This window comes from Podarcis erhardii, assembly GCF_964252035.2.
Source record: "Podarcis erhardii genome assembly, chromosome: 6".
In the NCBI taxonomy this organism is placed as follows: Eukaryota; Metazoa; Chordata; class Lepidosauria; order Squamata; family Lacertidae; genus Podarcis; species Podarcis erhardii.
Window position 1 is genome coordinate 47,044,026 of NC_138510.1, and position 18,426 is coordinate 47,062,451.

General features: G+C 45.6%; 1 protein-coding gene across 1 annotated transcript in view; it reads right to left on the minus strand.

Annotated features, from left to right (window-relative positions):
• ITPR3 (inositol 1,4,5-trisphosphate receptor type 3) overlaps nt 1-839 on the minus strand; it is a 100,871-nt gene extending 100,032 nt beyond the window's left edge. Inside the window, exon 1 of the mRNA XM_081866758.1 lies at nt 366-839. Within this exon, the coding sequence (XP_081722884.1) occupies nt 366-454 (89 nt within the window). The 5' untranslated portion in view covers nt 455-839. The remainder of the gene's footprint in view (nt 1-365) is intronic.
• Nucleotides 840-18,426: the final 17,587 nt, after the last annotated feature.

The following is an 18,426-nucleotide window of genomic DNA, read 5'->3' on the forward strand; positions in this document are numbered from 1 at the left end:
GGACAAAACAAACGAACAACAAACCACTTCACCCTCGATCCAGGCCCTACAGAAAGAGATCCCCGCTGCCATTTAGCAGTGCTTGCATGCCCGCGTCTGTGCTCCAACCACTCTCAAAAAAAAAAAAAAAAAAACCACGGGCCGTGGGGTGTGTGCAACTCAGGCGCTCTCCGGAACTTCAGCTCAACTTCAGGCTAACGAAAGACTCGCGCATCGCCCTCGATGACACCAGTGAAGCCATCGCAGCCCTTAGAAACAGCTCCGCTTCCTTCTCAGCGCCGCCGCCGAGCTCCTTTCCCCGCAGGGACTGGCTCTCTCTCTTCCCACCCTCCTCAACCCCGCAGGAAAGGGCGCTGCAAACTCACCCCAAAGTGCTGATGAAGCCATTGACCGACCCTTCGGCGTACAAGGAGACGATGTCCCCAATGTGCAAGAAGCTGGACATCTCATTCATGATTCCAACTCGGCTGGTGTCCCGACGCCTTTCCCGCCGCCCCCCTTCTCCTCTCTCGAGCTGTTCACCTCCCACCCGGGCGATCCACCATGTGGCCGGCGGGGCACCAGGATGCAATGGTCCAAAGGCTCCTCCGCCAGAGAGGGGCGTCCGGGCAAGGGATCGCCCTCCGTTCACACGTGCTTGTGCTTATCCGCCGGGACGCGGCGCGGCTGGGCTCGGCAGCAAACGAGGAGGGAAAGAAGCGCGGCTGTGTAGTTGGGGCTGGCGCGCGGTGGAGGGGGGGGGCGGCGGAGATCGGCCAGAGATTTGCATGAGTTCCCAGCGAGACACTCTCTCTTTTTCGTCCAGCTCTCTACCTGCAGCCAATAGAAAGCGATCAGGAAGTCCTGATGAAACATTCGATGCAAATTGGGACTGCGAGCTGGGGGGGGGGGGTGGCGGCGGAAAAGCCACACCCCTGCTGGCCACGCCCCCTCCCACCCACGGAAGAAACTTTTCCAGCCTTGAGAAAGCAAGAAAAAAAAAGTCTTTTGCTTCTGAAGAAGCGTCTCTCTTGCATGTGGAGGGAACAAGAAACTTGGGGAGGTGGGTGGGGAGGGAAATGAATTGTTTCCTCTGCTCCACTCCCCGCCCTCGCCCGAAGTATGTGTGCGTTTGGTGAGCTTCAAAAAGGAGCATTATCTGATTGTTCTTGCCGGAACTGCCCACGATTACGGCGCGAGGCTCCTGCCAAAGAAAATGAAGAATGAAAACAAACAGACACACACACACGCCCCTCTTTCCTTCTTACACCAATCTTCTTCATTCACAGTCCTACCACGCGCTCTCTTGGGCTTTTGAATCCGATCCGAGGAGAAATGCTCTTAATTCGCGCATCAGTGAGCGCACGTGTGCATATACGCACACGTGTATAGACGCACAAGCCCACTCCACACCCGTGCTTCAAAGGCTTTCTTCGCCGCTGATTCACGTGGGGACAAAGTTGGTGGCGCTGAAGCCGGGAGTTGCGCGCGACAGTGCTCTCGCCGCGGTCCGGAGAAGCGGCCGCGCGGGCTTCCTGTCGAGGTAGGCGCTGCAGCTCAGCCTCCGGCGACACGCTGAAAGCGAGAGAGAGAGAAAAGAGCAGAAAGCCAAGACTTGCTCGGGCTAACTCTCCCTTTTGTTTCGCTTGGCTATAGAGTAGCTACGGTAGTTGTTTTTAAAGCGGCCGCGGCCCTTTATTCTCAGAATCTGCTTGACTCAGGGAAAGGAGGAGGGGCGGAGATAAAAGGGGAACCTGACATCAGTTTAACCCTGTAAAAAAAACCAACCTAACAGATCCCCGTATTTGACACACGCAAAAGAACTTCTTTGAAACAACAGTTATTTACCACTTTCAGAAAGAGAGGGAGTTGTGCCAAAACATCTAGGTAGTGCCGGGAGTTCTGGCTTCCTTTCAAAGTTTATTTATTTATTACATTTACATCCCGCCTTTCCTTCAGGGAGCTCAAAGTGGCTTACCGACTTCTCCTCCTCCCCATTTTATCCTCACAACAACCCTGTGAGGTAGGTTAGGCTGAGAGTGTGCTACCACCAGTCCAAGGTCACCCAGTGAGCTTCATGGCTGAGTCAGGATATGAACCCTGCTCTCCCAGGTCCTAGTCAGGCACTCTAATCACTTTACCACACTGATGCTCATGTTGCTTGCTAGATGCTGTTGCACACCACAACAATCTTCCCAAGCGGTGTGAGATTCCAGGTGTTTCAGGTGCACCTACCAGAGTCTGTGATCCCTTTTGGGACAACGAGGCACAACAGAGACTGTAGTGTCTTTATGATACAGTCGCACCTTGGATTTCAAACGCATTGGGAGTCAAAAGTTTTGGCTCCCAAACAATTGAAAACCGGGAGTGATTGTTCTGGTTATCAAACGTTCTTTGGAACCCAAACGTCCAATCCGGCTTCCGATTGGCTGCAGGAGCTTCCTACAGCCAATCGGAAGCTGCACGTTGATTTCCGAATGTCTTGGAAGTTGAACGGACTTCTGGAAAGGATTCTGTTCGGCTTCCAAAGTACCACTGTATATGGTTTATTTACACATATATACAAACCTGAACTTAGATGAAAGGTTTGCAGAGAATTCACATTCCAAGCAGGCCTGGCTTCCTCCATAAATGTAGCTTTGGATTTAAAGAACAGCAAAAGGCCATCCTCTGTGTCTCTTTGTTACAGCTTCTTCCAGACAGCCCACATCAAGTTGCCCCCCAACCAACCAACCAACCCACCCACCCGCTTGCCAAGCCATTTGCAAAAACTGACGCCTTTTCCCTGTTCACTTACATCATCCACCCTGAAATCCTACACCCCTTTGCTCTCTGCCCACCAACACACAGCTTGTCTGGCAGTGTTTGCTTGATGGTTTCCTTGATGAGCTGTCACTAGTCTTTGTGTCTTAATGGCTTGCACCAGTGGTTCTGAAAGGGTGTGGCAGGAGAGAGGGCAAGTGGGGTGGGAAGACTCAAGGACAATCAAAGAAACATAAACATTTCAGCATGGTGTAGTATAGTATCAAAATTATATATTTATACATACACAGACACAACCAGAAACAGTATAATTTGTGCTCTTCTGTAGCTACATTGTTTTTATACTTTCTGGCTGTCCCATGATCATATTATAAAGTAGTTGTGTTCTTGGTATGAGCTTTCGTGTGCATGCACACTTCTTCAGATACACAGATACACAAGTGTGCATGCACACGAAAGCTCATACCAAGAACTGACTTAGTTGGTCTTTAAGGTGCTACTGGAAGGAATTTGTTTTGTTTTGACTATGGCAGACCAACACGGCTACCTATCTGTAACTAGTTGTGTTCTGTTATGCATCAAACATTGCTAGGAGTTGTTTCTTTTCGTTTTGCAATTTATTTCCTACCATTTAAAAAAAATGGTGTGACATGAGCAAATTTTTATTAAGAAAGTGTGGCCCAGAGAAAAATGTTTGAGAACCACTGGCATACACTTAGCAAGACCTGTCAAGCTAGCCTGGCTTGTTAGAACGAGCTAAACCCAGGAAAGTCCATGTTTGGCAGTTTAATCACACCTTGATTAATTCTAGCTTTTGCCAGTTCTAAGAATTATGGGTGACCTGCACCCACAAACCCCAGCATATATAAATACATTTTGGCTCCTGTGTCTTTAACAGCTATAAACTCCACCTGCGCAGCTTCACTAAGTGTGGAGATACAATGATGAAGAAAGCTTCACCATCGAAGTTTTTCCCTGCCTTGCAACCACTAAAGGCACCTGAACCCCACCAAGCAAAATACAGCACACCTGCTTGCATAGAAGCCAGCTTCTAAGGGCCGAGAGGTCTTTGCCCCTGCCCCAATAAAATATTTTAGAGGGCTGCCCCACCCCTCAAAAAAAGTTGATGGTCATTGCCATTCAATGTAGGGATTGTAGAAAAAATAAAACATTTTTTGCAGAAGGGTAGGGGCTTTACAAAAATCCCAAGTGGCAGCAAAACTGAAAACAGCCCAATGAGGACTGAATACGCTCAGTAAGACATAGTATTTAGAGTGATCTAGAAAAAGAAAAGGGGAAAGTGGGGTAGGGTGGGGAGGGAATGGCTGGCTGGCTTCCTTCCTGCCTGAAAAGGATTACTCATTTTAGGAGGGAGGAGGCACTGCAACATTTTGTTGCAAGTCCTCTTGTTATAGCCGATTAGAAAACTGTTGCCTATGGTTATTGCCGTGTCTGGAATTTTGGAGGTATAAGGATGTCCTGAGCATAACATTGAACCTATCTAAAAATCCCTACATAGGAAGCTTATAAAAAATATGAATTACCTCTTGGCAGTACACAGGGGCAGGAATTGCCAGATTGGCTCAGCCCTGTGAATTGCTGATTTGTATAGTCCACAGTGTTGATTAACAGTGGATCTTTCGAAGGAGACTGCACACACCATAAAATCATTGAGTGGGTGTGTTGGAAAGTATCTCCAGAGTCATCTAGTCCAACCCCCTACCATGCAGGAATCACAGCTAAAGAGTCCTTGACAGATAGTCATCCAGCCTCTGTCATTGAACCTCTGAGCAGATTCCAGGCCTTAAAATGAGTGGTTCCAGGCATTAAAATCAGCACCAGGTGGATGTGGAAGGCACAGTATCTTCAGCAGATGGCTCTGCATTTCCATGTGCTACCTTTTAAATTTACCTATTGCCTCTGTTGTAATAACAAATACGTTTAAAAATAGAAATCTATTTCCTTCTGTTCTCTTCCAGAATGCAAACAATTTTTAGATTTCGATATAATTCAGGGATCTATTACACACCAACACATATGGCAGAGCTAGGAGACCATGTAATGCTGATTTTGTAGGGGTACTGCAAATTCAGGTCTGTCAGGAAATGCTGCATTTTTAGAGCAGGGCAAATTTAGAAACTTTTATCCCAGATGGAGAATAATCAGTCAGAAATTAACTCACTGCTTTTTTAGCTGCCGCACTGCTCTTGAAACTAGGTCTCACTTTTAAGAGCTGCACTGAACACTCTCTTCTCCCCAGCTACTCAAGAGCTGTCACATTTATCTCCTAGCCTTTTGACAAGGACTTCACGGCCTTTGCCCCTTATCCCCTTTTTTATTCTACTTTTTAAAATGTTGCTTACATGGTGGCTTTCCTCCTAAAGTCACCCTAAATTTGCATGTGGGTTTTTATGCAAATTTATCGTCCAGGCCTGAAGATTTTTAAGGATCGGGGGGGGGGAACCCTGATGGAGTGAGTAGACATGTTTCCATTTTGTACACCACAGCCAACTCTGACATTTTATCTCACAAGCTCTGCATGCAGAAGGCAGAGCCATGGGGGCTCTGCTCTGCTTCCACAACTGAAGGCAGACATGCTTCTGAATACCAGTCGCTGGAAGCCTACCCACTTGGTAGGAAAAGTTGAACCACCCTGTTCTAGATAGTGGGTCGAGAGGGGTTGTGCCTCTTGCACAAAGGCAGATTTTACATCAGCCGCTCTGTCCTCTTTTGCTCCTTTTGCATGTGGCCCTTGAAAGCTTGTCCAGAAGGAAAGATGGCCCTTGGTCTGAAAAACATTGCTCTCTCCTGAATTAGCACTTCAACACTAGGAATACAATGTTGTTACCAACTACCACTACATTGATTGTCACTGTGCTTAGCTTGGGCATATTTGAGTTTTGCTTAGACATGAGACAGATTTCTTGCATTTTGTGTTTTTTGGTGCCTATATTTTCTCCCTCCCTACCATCATGTATGTGTCTTCCAACAGAATAACACTTCATCCGTCTGCCAACATGGAATCTAGTCCACAAAAGGTGATGCCACAATCAATCTGTGAGCATTGAAGGTGCCACAACACTTTTTGCTTTTTTCTGCTGCAGCAGCAGATTATCCCCTCTGGAATTTGATACCTCATCTTGCTTCAGAAATCATTGATTCAGGTTTCTTATGCTGAGTTAGCAACTCTCATTAACATGGACAAGAAATCCCACGATATTTCAACCATGAATCACTGCTCTTTGCCTTTGGTCATTTGCACTATGCCTGCACTGAAGTTTTAAATCCATGCCCCTTGGAATATATAACATAATGGCCATTTACAAAGAGACCTTTGAGGACACAGTTATGAATTTGTGGAGGGAGTTCTAATACTGAGGAGCTACTCATTAACCAGTACCACTTTCCTTGCCATTTAATCCACATCACCTCCGGTTAGCCCATTGAATCTTGGAAGTTTACCAGCCATAAATTAAAGAGACTAAGAGCTATAGCTTCAGGATAACTTAAACTGGTGGGCTTATTTGTTTTAAAAGACCTGTTTTGGGTTATAAAACCGAAGAAGAAGAAGAAGAAGAAGAAGAAGAAGAAGAAGAAGAAGAAGAAGAAGAAGAAGACCTGTTTTTTTTGGGGGGGGAACCTTAGTGAATCCTCAAGTCAAGTGGGTTATTAATGAGAGTATATGGAGATTACAGAAGAACCAATGTCAGAGGAAGGAGAGAAAGGAGAAGCCACAGCATGATATGCCTTATTGGTGTCTTGAAAACAACGCACACCACATTTGCAGAAAGGCTTGGTGACCCAAAGAGAACTTGGGAGAGGCTGAGACATCATCTCAGAAAAGTGTTGCATGGAAGGGTGTTGCTGGGAGGTGATTCCTCAAGTTAGTCATCATTACGCTGCCTTTCTGCTCCCATCCGTCTTCTCTTTTCCCCATGCATTCTGCTATCTCTGCCTCCAGTCCCACCATTCAAGGGAAAAGGATCTAACTATAAATGTGCATCCTTTCTCAGTGTATATTAACCAGGGGATCCAGGAAAACTTTGAAAAGGAAGTGATTGCAAGAGGCTTCTGGGTGTGACTCAGTGTGGTTAAGGCAGCAGAGTCATCTGTCTCCATGGCACAGTCTCTCTTCTTGGCTAGCTTGCCTTCTTTTTCCATGCTGCAGTTCATCAACGGGAAGCTTTTCAAGCTGCGGATTCCCCATCCCAGTACATTGGAGTTTCCTCTGGCACCAGAGCCTCTCCACCCACTCCTAGTGCGCGCACACCCTTCCTTGGATCAGTTTTGGTTTCGGCATGTTTTTCACACCGTTGCATTTAAACAGATGTCCTCCCTCAACTTCACAGACCACCAATATGCTCAGGTACAGATGCCCTCCCTCTGGCAGGATGATGTCACATAGGAAGGAATGATGCCCACCATGGCTGTCATGCAGGACCACATCAAAGCAAGGATCCTTTCACAGCCGCTGGAAACTGGGTTAGACTCCAAATAACAACTAGGGTAGAAGTGTGGGCGGATGTCAACAGAGGCAGTGACAAAAGAGAGCAGTTTCTTGGGGGTGGAACAAATGACAGGTGGAAAAGAAAATGGGGTGCAAATTGTTCTAAACATGTGAGTGGAACAGACCTACCCTGGATTTCTCTTGAACAAGCATCAAACAACATTGCAAAACATGCTTGAGAAAGGCATAGGAGAGGTCAAACAAACACCCCAGAGAGGCAGTACATTCTTGGAAGGTGAGTCCTAGAAATACAAGATCAGCACCTGCATGTGGGGGTGCTGTGTTATACAGAATTATACCTTTAATCCATCTAGCTGAGCTCAGCATTGTCTATTCTAGCTGGCAGCAGTTCTCCACCTTTTCAGAAAGAAGTCTTTCTTCCCAGTTCATGCTGGTGATTTGATTTCTCCTCCTGTCTCCCTGCCCCCCAGCTACTCTATGTCCCTCCCCTGCCTCCCATCCTCTCAGATCATTTCTCTTTCCCTCCTATCCCCAGTTGCTCTGCTTTCCTGATCAGCTGCTGATGCGAGCCTTGTAAAAGCTCATGGAATTGGAAGATCTTCCAATTGACAAACTTTTCAAGTGGGGGAAATGGAACCAGCCTTGCTACCTCCTAAGGAAAGGGTGCAGTGAGTGGAGGGTTGGTGGCAGTCAGAGACTTCATGGGCACCAGGGAAGTCGTAGAGGATACATCTGCACCCATGGGTGCCACAACTGCAACCACACAGCCTAGCCAGTCATGTGAGTGTGTGCAGCCAAGTATTTCTGCATTGCAATGTTATCTGGCCATCAGTAAGCCAGCCACTGCCCAGCAAGCATTTGAGGAAGAAGTAGCTGGCAATGTGAAAGTGAAAATGACTCTAACTGCCTTTGTGTTAGAAGGAGCAGAAGAGACACTGGACGCTTTGTTTTCACAGCCAAGTCAGGGAGAGAAGGAATTCTCCAGGGAGAGAAAATATAAAAGGAGGAATTCTTGGCCTGTGAGACAAATCTTCTCCCACCCCAATGCCCTCAGCTGTTAACCCAGAAGTACAATGCAGTCTCAGAAGAGTGAGTTCTCTGTAGCATCTCTCATGCCATACACACCCTCCCCCCCTCCCCCTAGAAGCTGTGCAGCGTGATAATCTATCATCCGGGGGGGGGGAGAGAGAAGGGAAATGGCCACCAGACGAGATCCGCACTTTGTGACATTTGTAGTTCCCAAATAAAGTTTGGAGTGGCAATAAAAAAACTGCAGGTTACAGGGGATATTGTTCTGCATAGGAGGAGATGCAAAGGAGAAGGTTCTCATGCAGAGATGAAGGCAGTCAATTGGAGAGGGAGAGGGCAGCAAGTCCTTGAAAGCAGAGAGAAAGGACTACCTGCTCAATGGATTTTGCCACCAATTTGACACGTGTTACAGAATTCCTTGTAAAGTCAGCAGAGATTATGGGGCTTCACTCTCAGGCACTCATAGCTGCGGTGAAAGCTGTTCCATTAAGACAAATGGGGCGCTGCCCCACCAATCTTAGTTTGTCCTCAGCCAACCCCCACTGACCTGCCTCCTTTCTTCCTTACAGCCAGTCTGTGGGGTGTCCCTATAACATCAGTCTTGGTGTTGTTCTTGTAAAACACGGGACAAAACTCAAATTGAGTTGCCCTGCCTGCCATTGGTTGAGGTGCCACCTACTGTCAGTGGCGGACCTACATTTCAGGGGCCCTGAAGTTTGAACTGTCATGGGGGCCCCTTCGCTAATCCAAATCCCCCACGGTCCTGCATAAGGGGGGTTGGGGTTGGCCTGTGGTGTTGCTACCCTCTTCAGCACTCAGGGGTTCTGTGACAGAGAAGTCAATGTGCCAAGCATTCCATGGAACTAGGTGGTTTTTAAATCACCGACCTAAGGGAGAGGTGCTTGTAGACATTTCACCTGCATGCTGATAGGCAGGTAGCAGAACTGGCCTGCCCATTATGCCTGGTTAAGTGAACGCCTCAGGCAGTGGAAGTGCAAGAAGCAGCACTTTGCCCACCTGCCCCACTGCTTCCACCACTGAGAGAGGAGGGTTCTAGTATGCGGCATTGCTGCTTGTCTTCCATGCCCCCAGGAGGAGAAGCCAAGCAAGTAACAACAATTTGTGGGACAACACTTGGAGGAGTGCCCTGGCTGCCACTGAGTTTGGTGAGAGATGGAGCCCTGCCATGGCGGAAGTGGAATGTGGGGCAAGGAGGCAGCACTTCCTGTTTCGTCTCAGGTGGTAAAACAGGACAGGCCATTCCTGTCAGGTAGTGAGAGAATCAGGCACAAAGCACACAGAGATACAGAGGGACAGCCTTGTGTGTTATCAAGGCCCGGTGGTGTAAGAAGGGGTGTGTGGTGGGTGTGGGTCGCCCCAGGTGTCATCTCTTAGGGGGGTGACAAAATAGCAAAAATATGTGTTTTTAAAATAAAAAAAAATGGGCGGGGCTCACGACACTTTTTATTTTATTTTTAATTAAAAACGAGTTTAATAATATGGTCTGACAATTAATTAACCTCAACAAGTCAACATAATATGTATTGAAACTTTTTAGTTCAGTCAACAAACGCAACAAAACATGGCTGAACTCAATGCTGTGTAGTGGAGAGTGTATGGATAAGGAACTGTGTGTGTGTTTCTTTCCGCCGAAGTCTGTCTCTGCAGTTTGTACTCGAGCGAAGGGTGGGAGGTGAGAAGAAATTTTTCGCACTGGGTACCACCTGACCTTGCTATGCCACTGTCAAGGCCTGGTAATTTTCACTGAAGTTCTTTCTTTTCAGCAAGGCCAACAGACGGCTGCACTTGACCTAACTTTCATTGCAACCACTCGCTAATCTTTAGGAAACAGGGCAGCTATTGAGGAGGTTACCAGACAAAAGGATGTTGTGCAGGAACCTCCCATTCCCCAGAGGTTTTCCTGCCCCAGTCTTGCACGCTGGCTGGTCTGAATTTATATCTGCTCACTCTTCAATGGAGAACAATCCTTATCAGGGGTTGGCAGCCTAGCCCACTTGCAAGCGTAGCACAGCAGCAATAGCAGCGCATTGTCTCCCATGGACAATATAAAATGTGCATGTTGCTACGAATGCAGGACACATGCAAGGGAATCTGACAGCTATTGACAGCCACAAGTCCAGTAAATGGTGGGTTGAGAGCAGGGAGGGGGGAGAAATTCAGTTCATTCCACATTTAAAGGCAAATTTACCCAATTCACTCTTCCAAAACAAGATGCAAACCAAAACACAGTCATCCATCGAAATTTGCAACGCAGTTTTCTAGGCAAGTAATTCGTACAAAAATGAACATGCTAAAGTGTGCATAAAAAGCATCTGTTATTTAAAATAGCAGACACAAATGCTGTAGGAAGTATTGCTCTCCCAAAATGTATATATAAGGACAAATTGCTTACAAATATCTGTCTGTTGCGAGAAATTCACACTCAAATGCTGCTGAATTTTCAGAATGACTTGTTAAATTCATAAACTGATATAAATTCATAAACTGTTTTCTAATCTCAAGACTGCTTGGTGGGTGAGGCGCTCTGGTTTTCATTCTGATTGTGGGTGGGAAAGAAAGGGATAAACCTCCCTCTCCTCATGCCACAATCTTGATAACAATTTGTGTGTGTGTGTGTGTGTGTGTGTATACACATCCCACCAGTCATTAATTAAAGGGAGGGAAAGAGGCATACCTGCATACATATAGTTCGCCCCTCAGAAAAGTAGCTGTGAGCCCCAGGCACAATAATCCCAGACACTGTGAAGAAATAAGGCAAAAGAAACTCTGAGCATGTAAGGAGTGTATTTCTCATGTCATTGAGCAAACAGCCACATGCAAACACATTTGGGATTAGAGTCTGTCTTCTGGATAAAATTAATCCTAACCGCATGGCTTTTTAGAAATTAGACAACTATTGTCAGTGGCAGGGGGGCAGGGTAGATATGGTACCAAATCCTCCTTTTCTTTTTTTGATAAAGAGTTAAACAAATTCAGAAATGAAGTCACTTTGAGTTCTGGTTTTAAAATACATTCAATCCCCTCTTGGCATGGCTCTGTGTGACTTGCAGGTAAATTTCCATAGTTGAGGCAATAACCTTCCCTCGGGAAATTCTGTCTTTTTAATACGATTAAGGAGGGTAAAAATTAGTGAGGAATTAAATATAGCACGGAACAGAAGAACAATTAACAGCTGCCATTAGCAGCCACTGGACCAACCAGCAGTGGGACGGAGGCTGCAGCCGGATGGAAAGGGAGGCTGGCCGGGGAAGCAGACAGGCATTATCCGGTAGGGATTGGAAATCCTAACCAGCTTCGTCTGGCACAGAAGTTTCAGCAACTAGACTCTGAATGCCTAGCGACTCCATTGGCAGCGTGGTCAGGACCACACTAAGCACGCAAGTCTCTTGCCTTCATTTAATCAGAAGTAAATATACACCCTTAATAGTTTCCTTGTGCTTCCTACTTCCTTGAAAGATGAATTGATTGTAGGGCGAAGGTCCCACCAGCTCCATATACATGGCCAAACACTATCACTACTGGGGAAATAACGTTAAGTAGCAGGGTGTTGTGGTTTTATTTCTTTATTTCATAAAATTTATACGCCTCTTGATCAGGGCCATCTTAAGCATATCGGGTGCCGTGGTGCAAAGCTCCCTCCAGCACACACAGAGACACACTGTTTCCCAGAGTTGTTGACCCTTTTTTAGGGAGGAAGGCACTGCCGGCAGGGCTGGAGGAGGGAGACAGGGGCTGGAAAAAACAAAAAAGCAAGACAACCTCAAAGCGGTTTGCAAAAAGGTAAAACAAACAGAGGAAAAAAATCACAACCTTACTTTTACAAAATTTAAAATACTAAAGCAGATTAAAATAACATCAACTTTCTCAACATCTGGGTTGTTGTTGTTGTTGTTATTGTTTATTTGTTTAGTCATGTCCAACTCTTTGTGATCCCATGGACCAAAGCACACCAGGCACTCCTGTCTTCCACTGCCTCCCGCAGTTTGGTCAAACTCATGCTGGTAGCTTCGAGAACACTGTCCAACCATCTCGTCCTGTTGTCCCCTTCTCCTTGTGCCCTCCATCTTTCCCAGCATCAGGGTCTTTTCCAGGGAGTCTTCTCTTCTCATGAGGTGGCCAAAGTATTGGAGCCTCAGCTTCAGGATCTGTCCTTCCAGTGAGCACTCAGGGCTGATTTCCTTCAGAATGGATAGCCTTGATCTTCTTGCAGTCCATGGGACTCTCAAGAGTCTCCTCCAGCACCATAATTCAAAAGCATCAATTCTTCGGTGATCAGCCTTCTTTATGGTCTAATTCTCACTTCCATACATCACTACTGGGAACACCATAGCTTTAACTATACTGACCTTTGTTGGCAAGGTGATGTCTCTGCTTTTTAAAAATTAAAAAGCAACATCTGGGTAGACTTGTCTAAACAAGAATGTTTTCAGCAGGGGCCAAAAACAGTACTATTGATCTCAGTAGGCAGAGAATTGCAAAGTGCAGGTGCTGCCACACTCATTGATCGAGTTCTTAGAAGTGCGGAATGGGTATTATGTGGCACGCTTCACTGGTTTCATATGCATTTCCAAAATAAATTAAAACTCCATCTCCTAATATGCAATTATAAGATTGCAACTTTCAATACAGGCTCCCTTACAGAGGTGGTAGAATGCCAACCTCCGCCCTGAAACTCTGTTAGCGACTTTGCAAAATAACCTCAAACTGCTGTTGTTCAGCCCCCATAACCCCTCTCATATGTATTGGATTGTCCCCCACAGCACAATCATTCAGGAAGCAGCTTAAGACCGCTTTGTTCCTGCCAGCTTTGGGGGCATAACAGGAGTGACGCCATTTGTACAATGAAAGTTGGTGATTATTTACATTTGATTCTGTAAGGTGGTTCTACTTTTGCTTTTAGTTCTAGAACTAATGCTCTAGTTCTGTTGGTAGTTGTCCTGGCCTCTTGTAAGAGGAGTGGAGGGATAAAAGGAACAGTTACAGTGGTAGAGAAGAAAGAGGGAATGAAGTTCCTGTGTGAAATGTAATGGGATCGCTAACCACCCCATGTTCAGTATTTATATTATTACCAATATCTTTCCCAGTGATATAACTCCAGGCTGTGGCTCTCCAAGCTTCATTCTCTAGCCCTTGGAATTCTCCCCAGGCCATACATTCCCTGCCACTGTTTCACACCTGAAGTCTTTTGCCTGCCTGGAAGGTGCCCTGGGCCTCTGACAATACCTGTTGCTTGTCTGGATGGAGGACAGAGATGGGTGTGTATAGAAACTAGCCTACTGTACAAAGATAAAATTCATACCGTTCAACTGTCCTGATTGAAGCAGGACATCCCAGAATTACAGAAGGCATCTCAGCTTCCGATTGCATCCTGGTATGTCCCAGTTTTTGGTCCAGCACAATGGCATTTGAGTCAGTTGGCTTGCAGCAGAGCGCAGGACCAAAAGGTGCTTGTTTTCTGGTCTCACTCTTGCATGAATCAGCTGGTTCCCACAAGAGCTCAGGACCAAAAGATGCTGGTTTTGGGCCACACACTCTGACATGAATCAGCTGGCTCACAACAGAGCACCGGACCCAAAAATGAGCATCCCGATTTTGACATTGGTATGGAAATCTGCGTGCATCCACTTTTGCCTCTTGGCCCTCAGAAAGTTGATCAGAAGGGAATGCGGCCCTGAAAAAGATTTTCCCCCCTATTATAACCTCTACTAGAAGATGTGAATAAAACCATCTTCTTCACAGCCGGAAGCCCTAGTAAGCTTCATTCATGCACTACACATACTTCAAAAGAAGAGGGACCTTGGAGATTAAGGCTTTGTTTTTTCTGCTGATGTTACTACTAGCTGGACAAGGGTCTGGAAAATGAAACCTCCCTAGCTGCTAAGTAATCAAGGAACCGTATCTCCACTTGGCTCCCACAGGAAATCAATTTCCTTCCCTCCGGGCAAAACAACAGACAGACTGGTTTTAAAAGCATTAGATTTGGGGGACGCTATTCCTTCATCACTTGTTCTGCTGAATCACGGCACCATCACATTCCGCTCTTTAGAAAATGGCTAGATCAAAAGAGGTTATTTACATATAAGGAAATAGAGAACGTCCGTAATGTGGATTGGAGGCTGCTTCATCTGTTATGAAGTTCTGGCCTGGAAAATGTGATGTACAATTTACTATGAAACTTATGCACTCATAATAAATGCTCCTTTCGGCCGTATTTATCCATGTGCATGCTCTGGGAAGTTGTAATTGGGCTACTTGGTGTAGTTTTATGAATCTGGACAACTGCTTGGAATAATTTAGTGCAAGACAGCCATACTATTCTGTGATGCAAAACGGCTACATTTCTAGGTTTCTCCTATATCAAGAAGTTCATGATAGTATGAGCTGTTCAGCAATGGAACAGCCTCAGAAGGCGTTGGGTCCTCCTTCACTGGAGGTCTTAAAGTAGAGGCTAGGTGGCTAAATGTCAAGGATGCTGCAGTAGTGGACTTCCTACATTAGCAAGGGGCTGGACCACAAAGGCGGAGCAAGGTGGGGGTGGTACGCCCTGGGTGCCATCCCTGAGGGGTGGGTGACAAAATCCGGTCTGGGCCCGATTGCGGCTGTGCCGGATTGCACCCCCTGGCCTGGCCACTGGGCCGGATTGCCCCCCCCCCCGGCCGGGCACGATCGTCCCGCCTCCTGGGTTGGGAGTTGTGGGGGGCAGCGTGCCCTTACCCCGCACTCCCGCCTGGAGGAGGCAGGCAGGCTTTAGAGATGACAGGAAGGAGGCAGGCAAGCAAAAACGGAAGAGGAGGCAGGAATGGGTGCCGCGTCTGTACGTACAAAGACTCTTTACATTTCTAGCACTCTCCAAAGGAAGAGGGGATACCTTGAATTGCCCACTTCTCTGAAAGTGGAAGCATGAAATGATATGATGTGTGTGTATATATATATATTGACCCAGACAGCAGCCTGCCTTTGGATTCGAATTATATGTACCTGAACAGCTGAGATTGCAAACCCACCTATTTTTCTGACTATGAGAAATACTTCCTCTAGGTGAGTCAACTAGGTTTGGTCTGAAATTTGACCCTACTATAAAAGCCTGTTGTTGACAAAGCCCATTTGAGTAACTGGACAATGCCACTCCTGAACATCCGCTGACTCATTCAGCCTCCATAATTGCCAGAGCGGAATTATACATTATGATGAAGCCTTCAAACTCTGCTTGCTTGCTTGTCAGTAAATCAATCAGAAAGTTCTGACAAAGCTGTAAACTATAGGAGAGAACTGAAGAATGAGTAGCACTTCGCAGTTTATCGCCTATAAAAATGAGCATTTAGTGAATTTTGTTTACAGGAGCATGACACTTCCTTTTAACAAAATGCCTTGAAGGTAACATATATTTCATACGGCACCTTTAATCCCAGAGGATTTAAAAGTCCTTGGTATCATTCTTCAATCATCACTGAAATGCAATTTGATTAGAATGTTCGAAGAGATTTCCATATATATGTGTCAAATGGGACTATGAAGACCCTGGGAAGGCTAACATCACACTGCAAAAAAGCCACAAGCATGAATCCTAAGAGCATTTAACAAATAACCTGCTGTGGGATTCAATTCATTATGGCAATTGCAGCTGCTTCCAGGTACGAAGCTTCTTCGGACATGTAAACCATTGTTTAGTATATTACTTGGGGCTCAGCTCCTTGGAAACCTGCCATCAGTTGCAGATGGACAACACTGAACCACCTAAACGTTTCTGATTCCAACATGTTTGGTACTCTCAGCATCACAACTTGAAGTAAACCCACAAAACAAACACACATGTATGGAAAGGATACATCAGAATGAGCTGTGACCATGCTAAGTTTTTTGGAGCCACTTCTGTAAGATGCACTCAATGCGGATTTAGGAAACAGATTACAGTACCCACAAATAGTAAGTAATCCATTTTTTCTTGTAACTTTTAGAAGGCAGACTGCACACTGTTTAAAATCTAATTCTGGATTTGAAGCACCTGAGTACTTGCAAAATTTCCATAGATCTCTAAGACACATGGAAAGGGAGGAGGCATGGCAAAGTGCATGAGTCCCACATGTATTTGAAACTTACCAAGGGAGAGACATGCAAGTTCCCTTTTGCACACAATTCTGTGAACTACATTGCTTTTCATTGCTTATCAGAATGTGTGAAACAGCTCTGAAGGTTCCTTAAATCTAAGCAGCAGAAAGCGGCACAGATTTTAAGGTGCTTCCAGACAGTACTTCATTTGGCTGAATCAGGCACAATGAATACTGAATCAGTGCACCTGAATCCCACAAGCCACATGTGGCAGGAATGAAACCTGCCCCATCCTGACTGACTGATTAAGTCCAGATAAACCAGCAGGATCAGTACAACTGGCACTGGCACTGTGCAAACCAGGCATAGGCAAACTCGGCCCTCCAGATGTTTTGGGACCACAACTCCCATCATCCCTGACCAATGGTCCTGTTAGCTAGGGATGATGGGAGTTGTAGTCCCAAAACATCTGGAGGGCCGAGTTTGCCTATGCCTGGTGCAGACTATCAACTCTAAAACCCTACATTTTAAAGACTATAGTTACTGGGGAATGATGTCCTTTGGATGCAGCCTTAGGTATGAATAGATGCTGAAATATACCTGGAGTCACATAGTGATTTCATGCTCTTTATTGCGGCTCGTAAAACAGTGAGTGAATTTCCCCCCAAACCTCAGGCTTTATATACATTATTTACACAATGAGTCCCATCTGACTGGTTGATTCTGCTTCCCTCCTGGAGCCTGATTGGGCTGCTACTGCAGGCCAATCAGTTGTTGTATTCTAGGATCCTACTTGCCTATTGTTCTAGGATCCAAGCTTACTACATAACAGATGCTTAGAGAAAATCAAGAACTGGCAACTCGTTTACTTGAATTCTGTTGATTGTGTCTACAGTCACATCTGTACTACAAAGTTAAAGCAGTCTGGAAAATGGCAAGTGTCATGGCTTCTCCAAAGGAACTCTGGGAATTATGGTTTTATCAGTGTGATTTCTCTAGCAAAGATCCCTAGTCCACCTCTGAGAGAAATACCATTCTCAGGGTTCTTTGAGGGGAAGTGAAAGTTAAAGTTTCTACTGCTTCTGATAAAGAGGTTGCTCCAACAGCAACAAGCAGCACAAAAAGGTTATTATCACCTTTCAACTACTAGAACAAAACTGACAGCTTGCCTATTTACATTATAGTTCAGCTAAGCTGTTCCTGAAGAGCAGCTAATCCATTTTGTAGCTCATTTCTTAAATCTGTTTTATGGTTTGTTCCAAACACAATATGAGAAATGTGCCCATGAATCACCAAAGAACCTGGCACCTTTTCCTCAGATTAAATTTTAAACCTTTTCTCTGGATCATGTTAAATGATAGTTAGTGCTTCCATCAGTTTATGATGTACCAGTCAAGGACAGAGATATTAAAAGCATGGCTGAACGCTATATCATGATCACAAAGTCCTAGAGCAAAGGAAGAATTTTAAAAAAAATGTCCATTATGAACAGAAATGTGTTCTCAGCCAGTTAAAACCATCTTATGAGAACTTCCAATAATTTCATTAACATCTCCTCATGTTAGGGACAGGATCAGAAGAAATTCGCACTCTGCAAAAATGATGGGTACGAGTCACCTGTCAATGGTTTTATCATATCTAAAAAGAACTTGGGAATCCAGTCTCACTCCCAAGGAAATGTGTTTGAGACTGGCATTGTGGTTGCCCATACATATATTTGGCCAGTAAATGTATGGCTTCCTAGGACTATTCCGCCCCACTACCAGCTAGAGTACTGTGCTCACAGTGATCACCAAATTCATGGTGAAGCATTCATCTGCTTGCTTCAACATAACCACAAATTAGGGCTTGCAACATTCCTTTGCTCAGTTCGCTTTCTAAAGGCTTGCAATGACATGGTATGGACATGGTGAATCAGCATGGTGAGCCATACTTGTGGTGAATCAGGCAGGCAACTGCTTCGCCACAAATTTGGGAAATATCTCAAGCACCGCAAATGTAGTTTTGAACAAGGCAGAAGTGCTGAATGAATTGCTCCTGATTCCACATCTGGGTCTAATGCTAGATTTACATATAAGCTAAACAAGCTATAGCTTAGGGCCCCACTCTCTTGGGCGCCC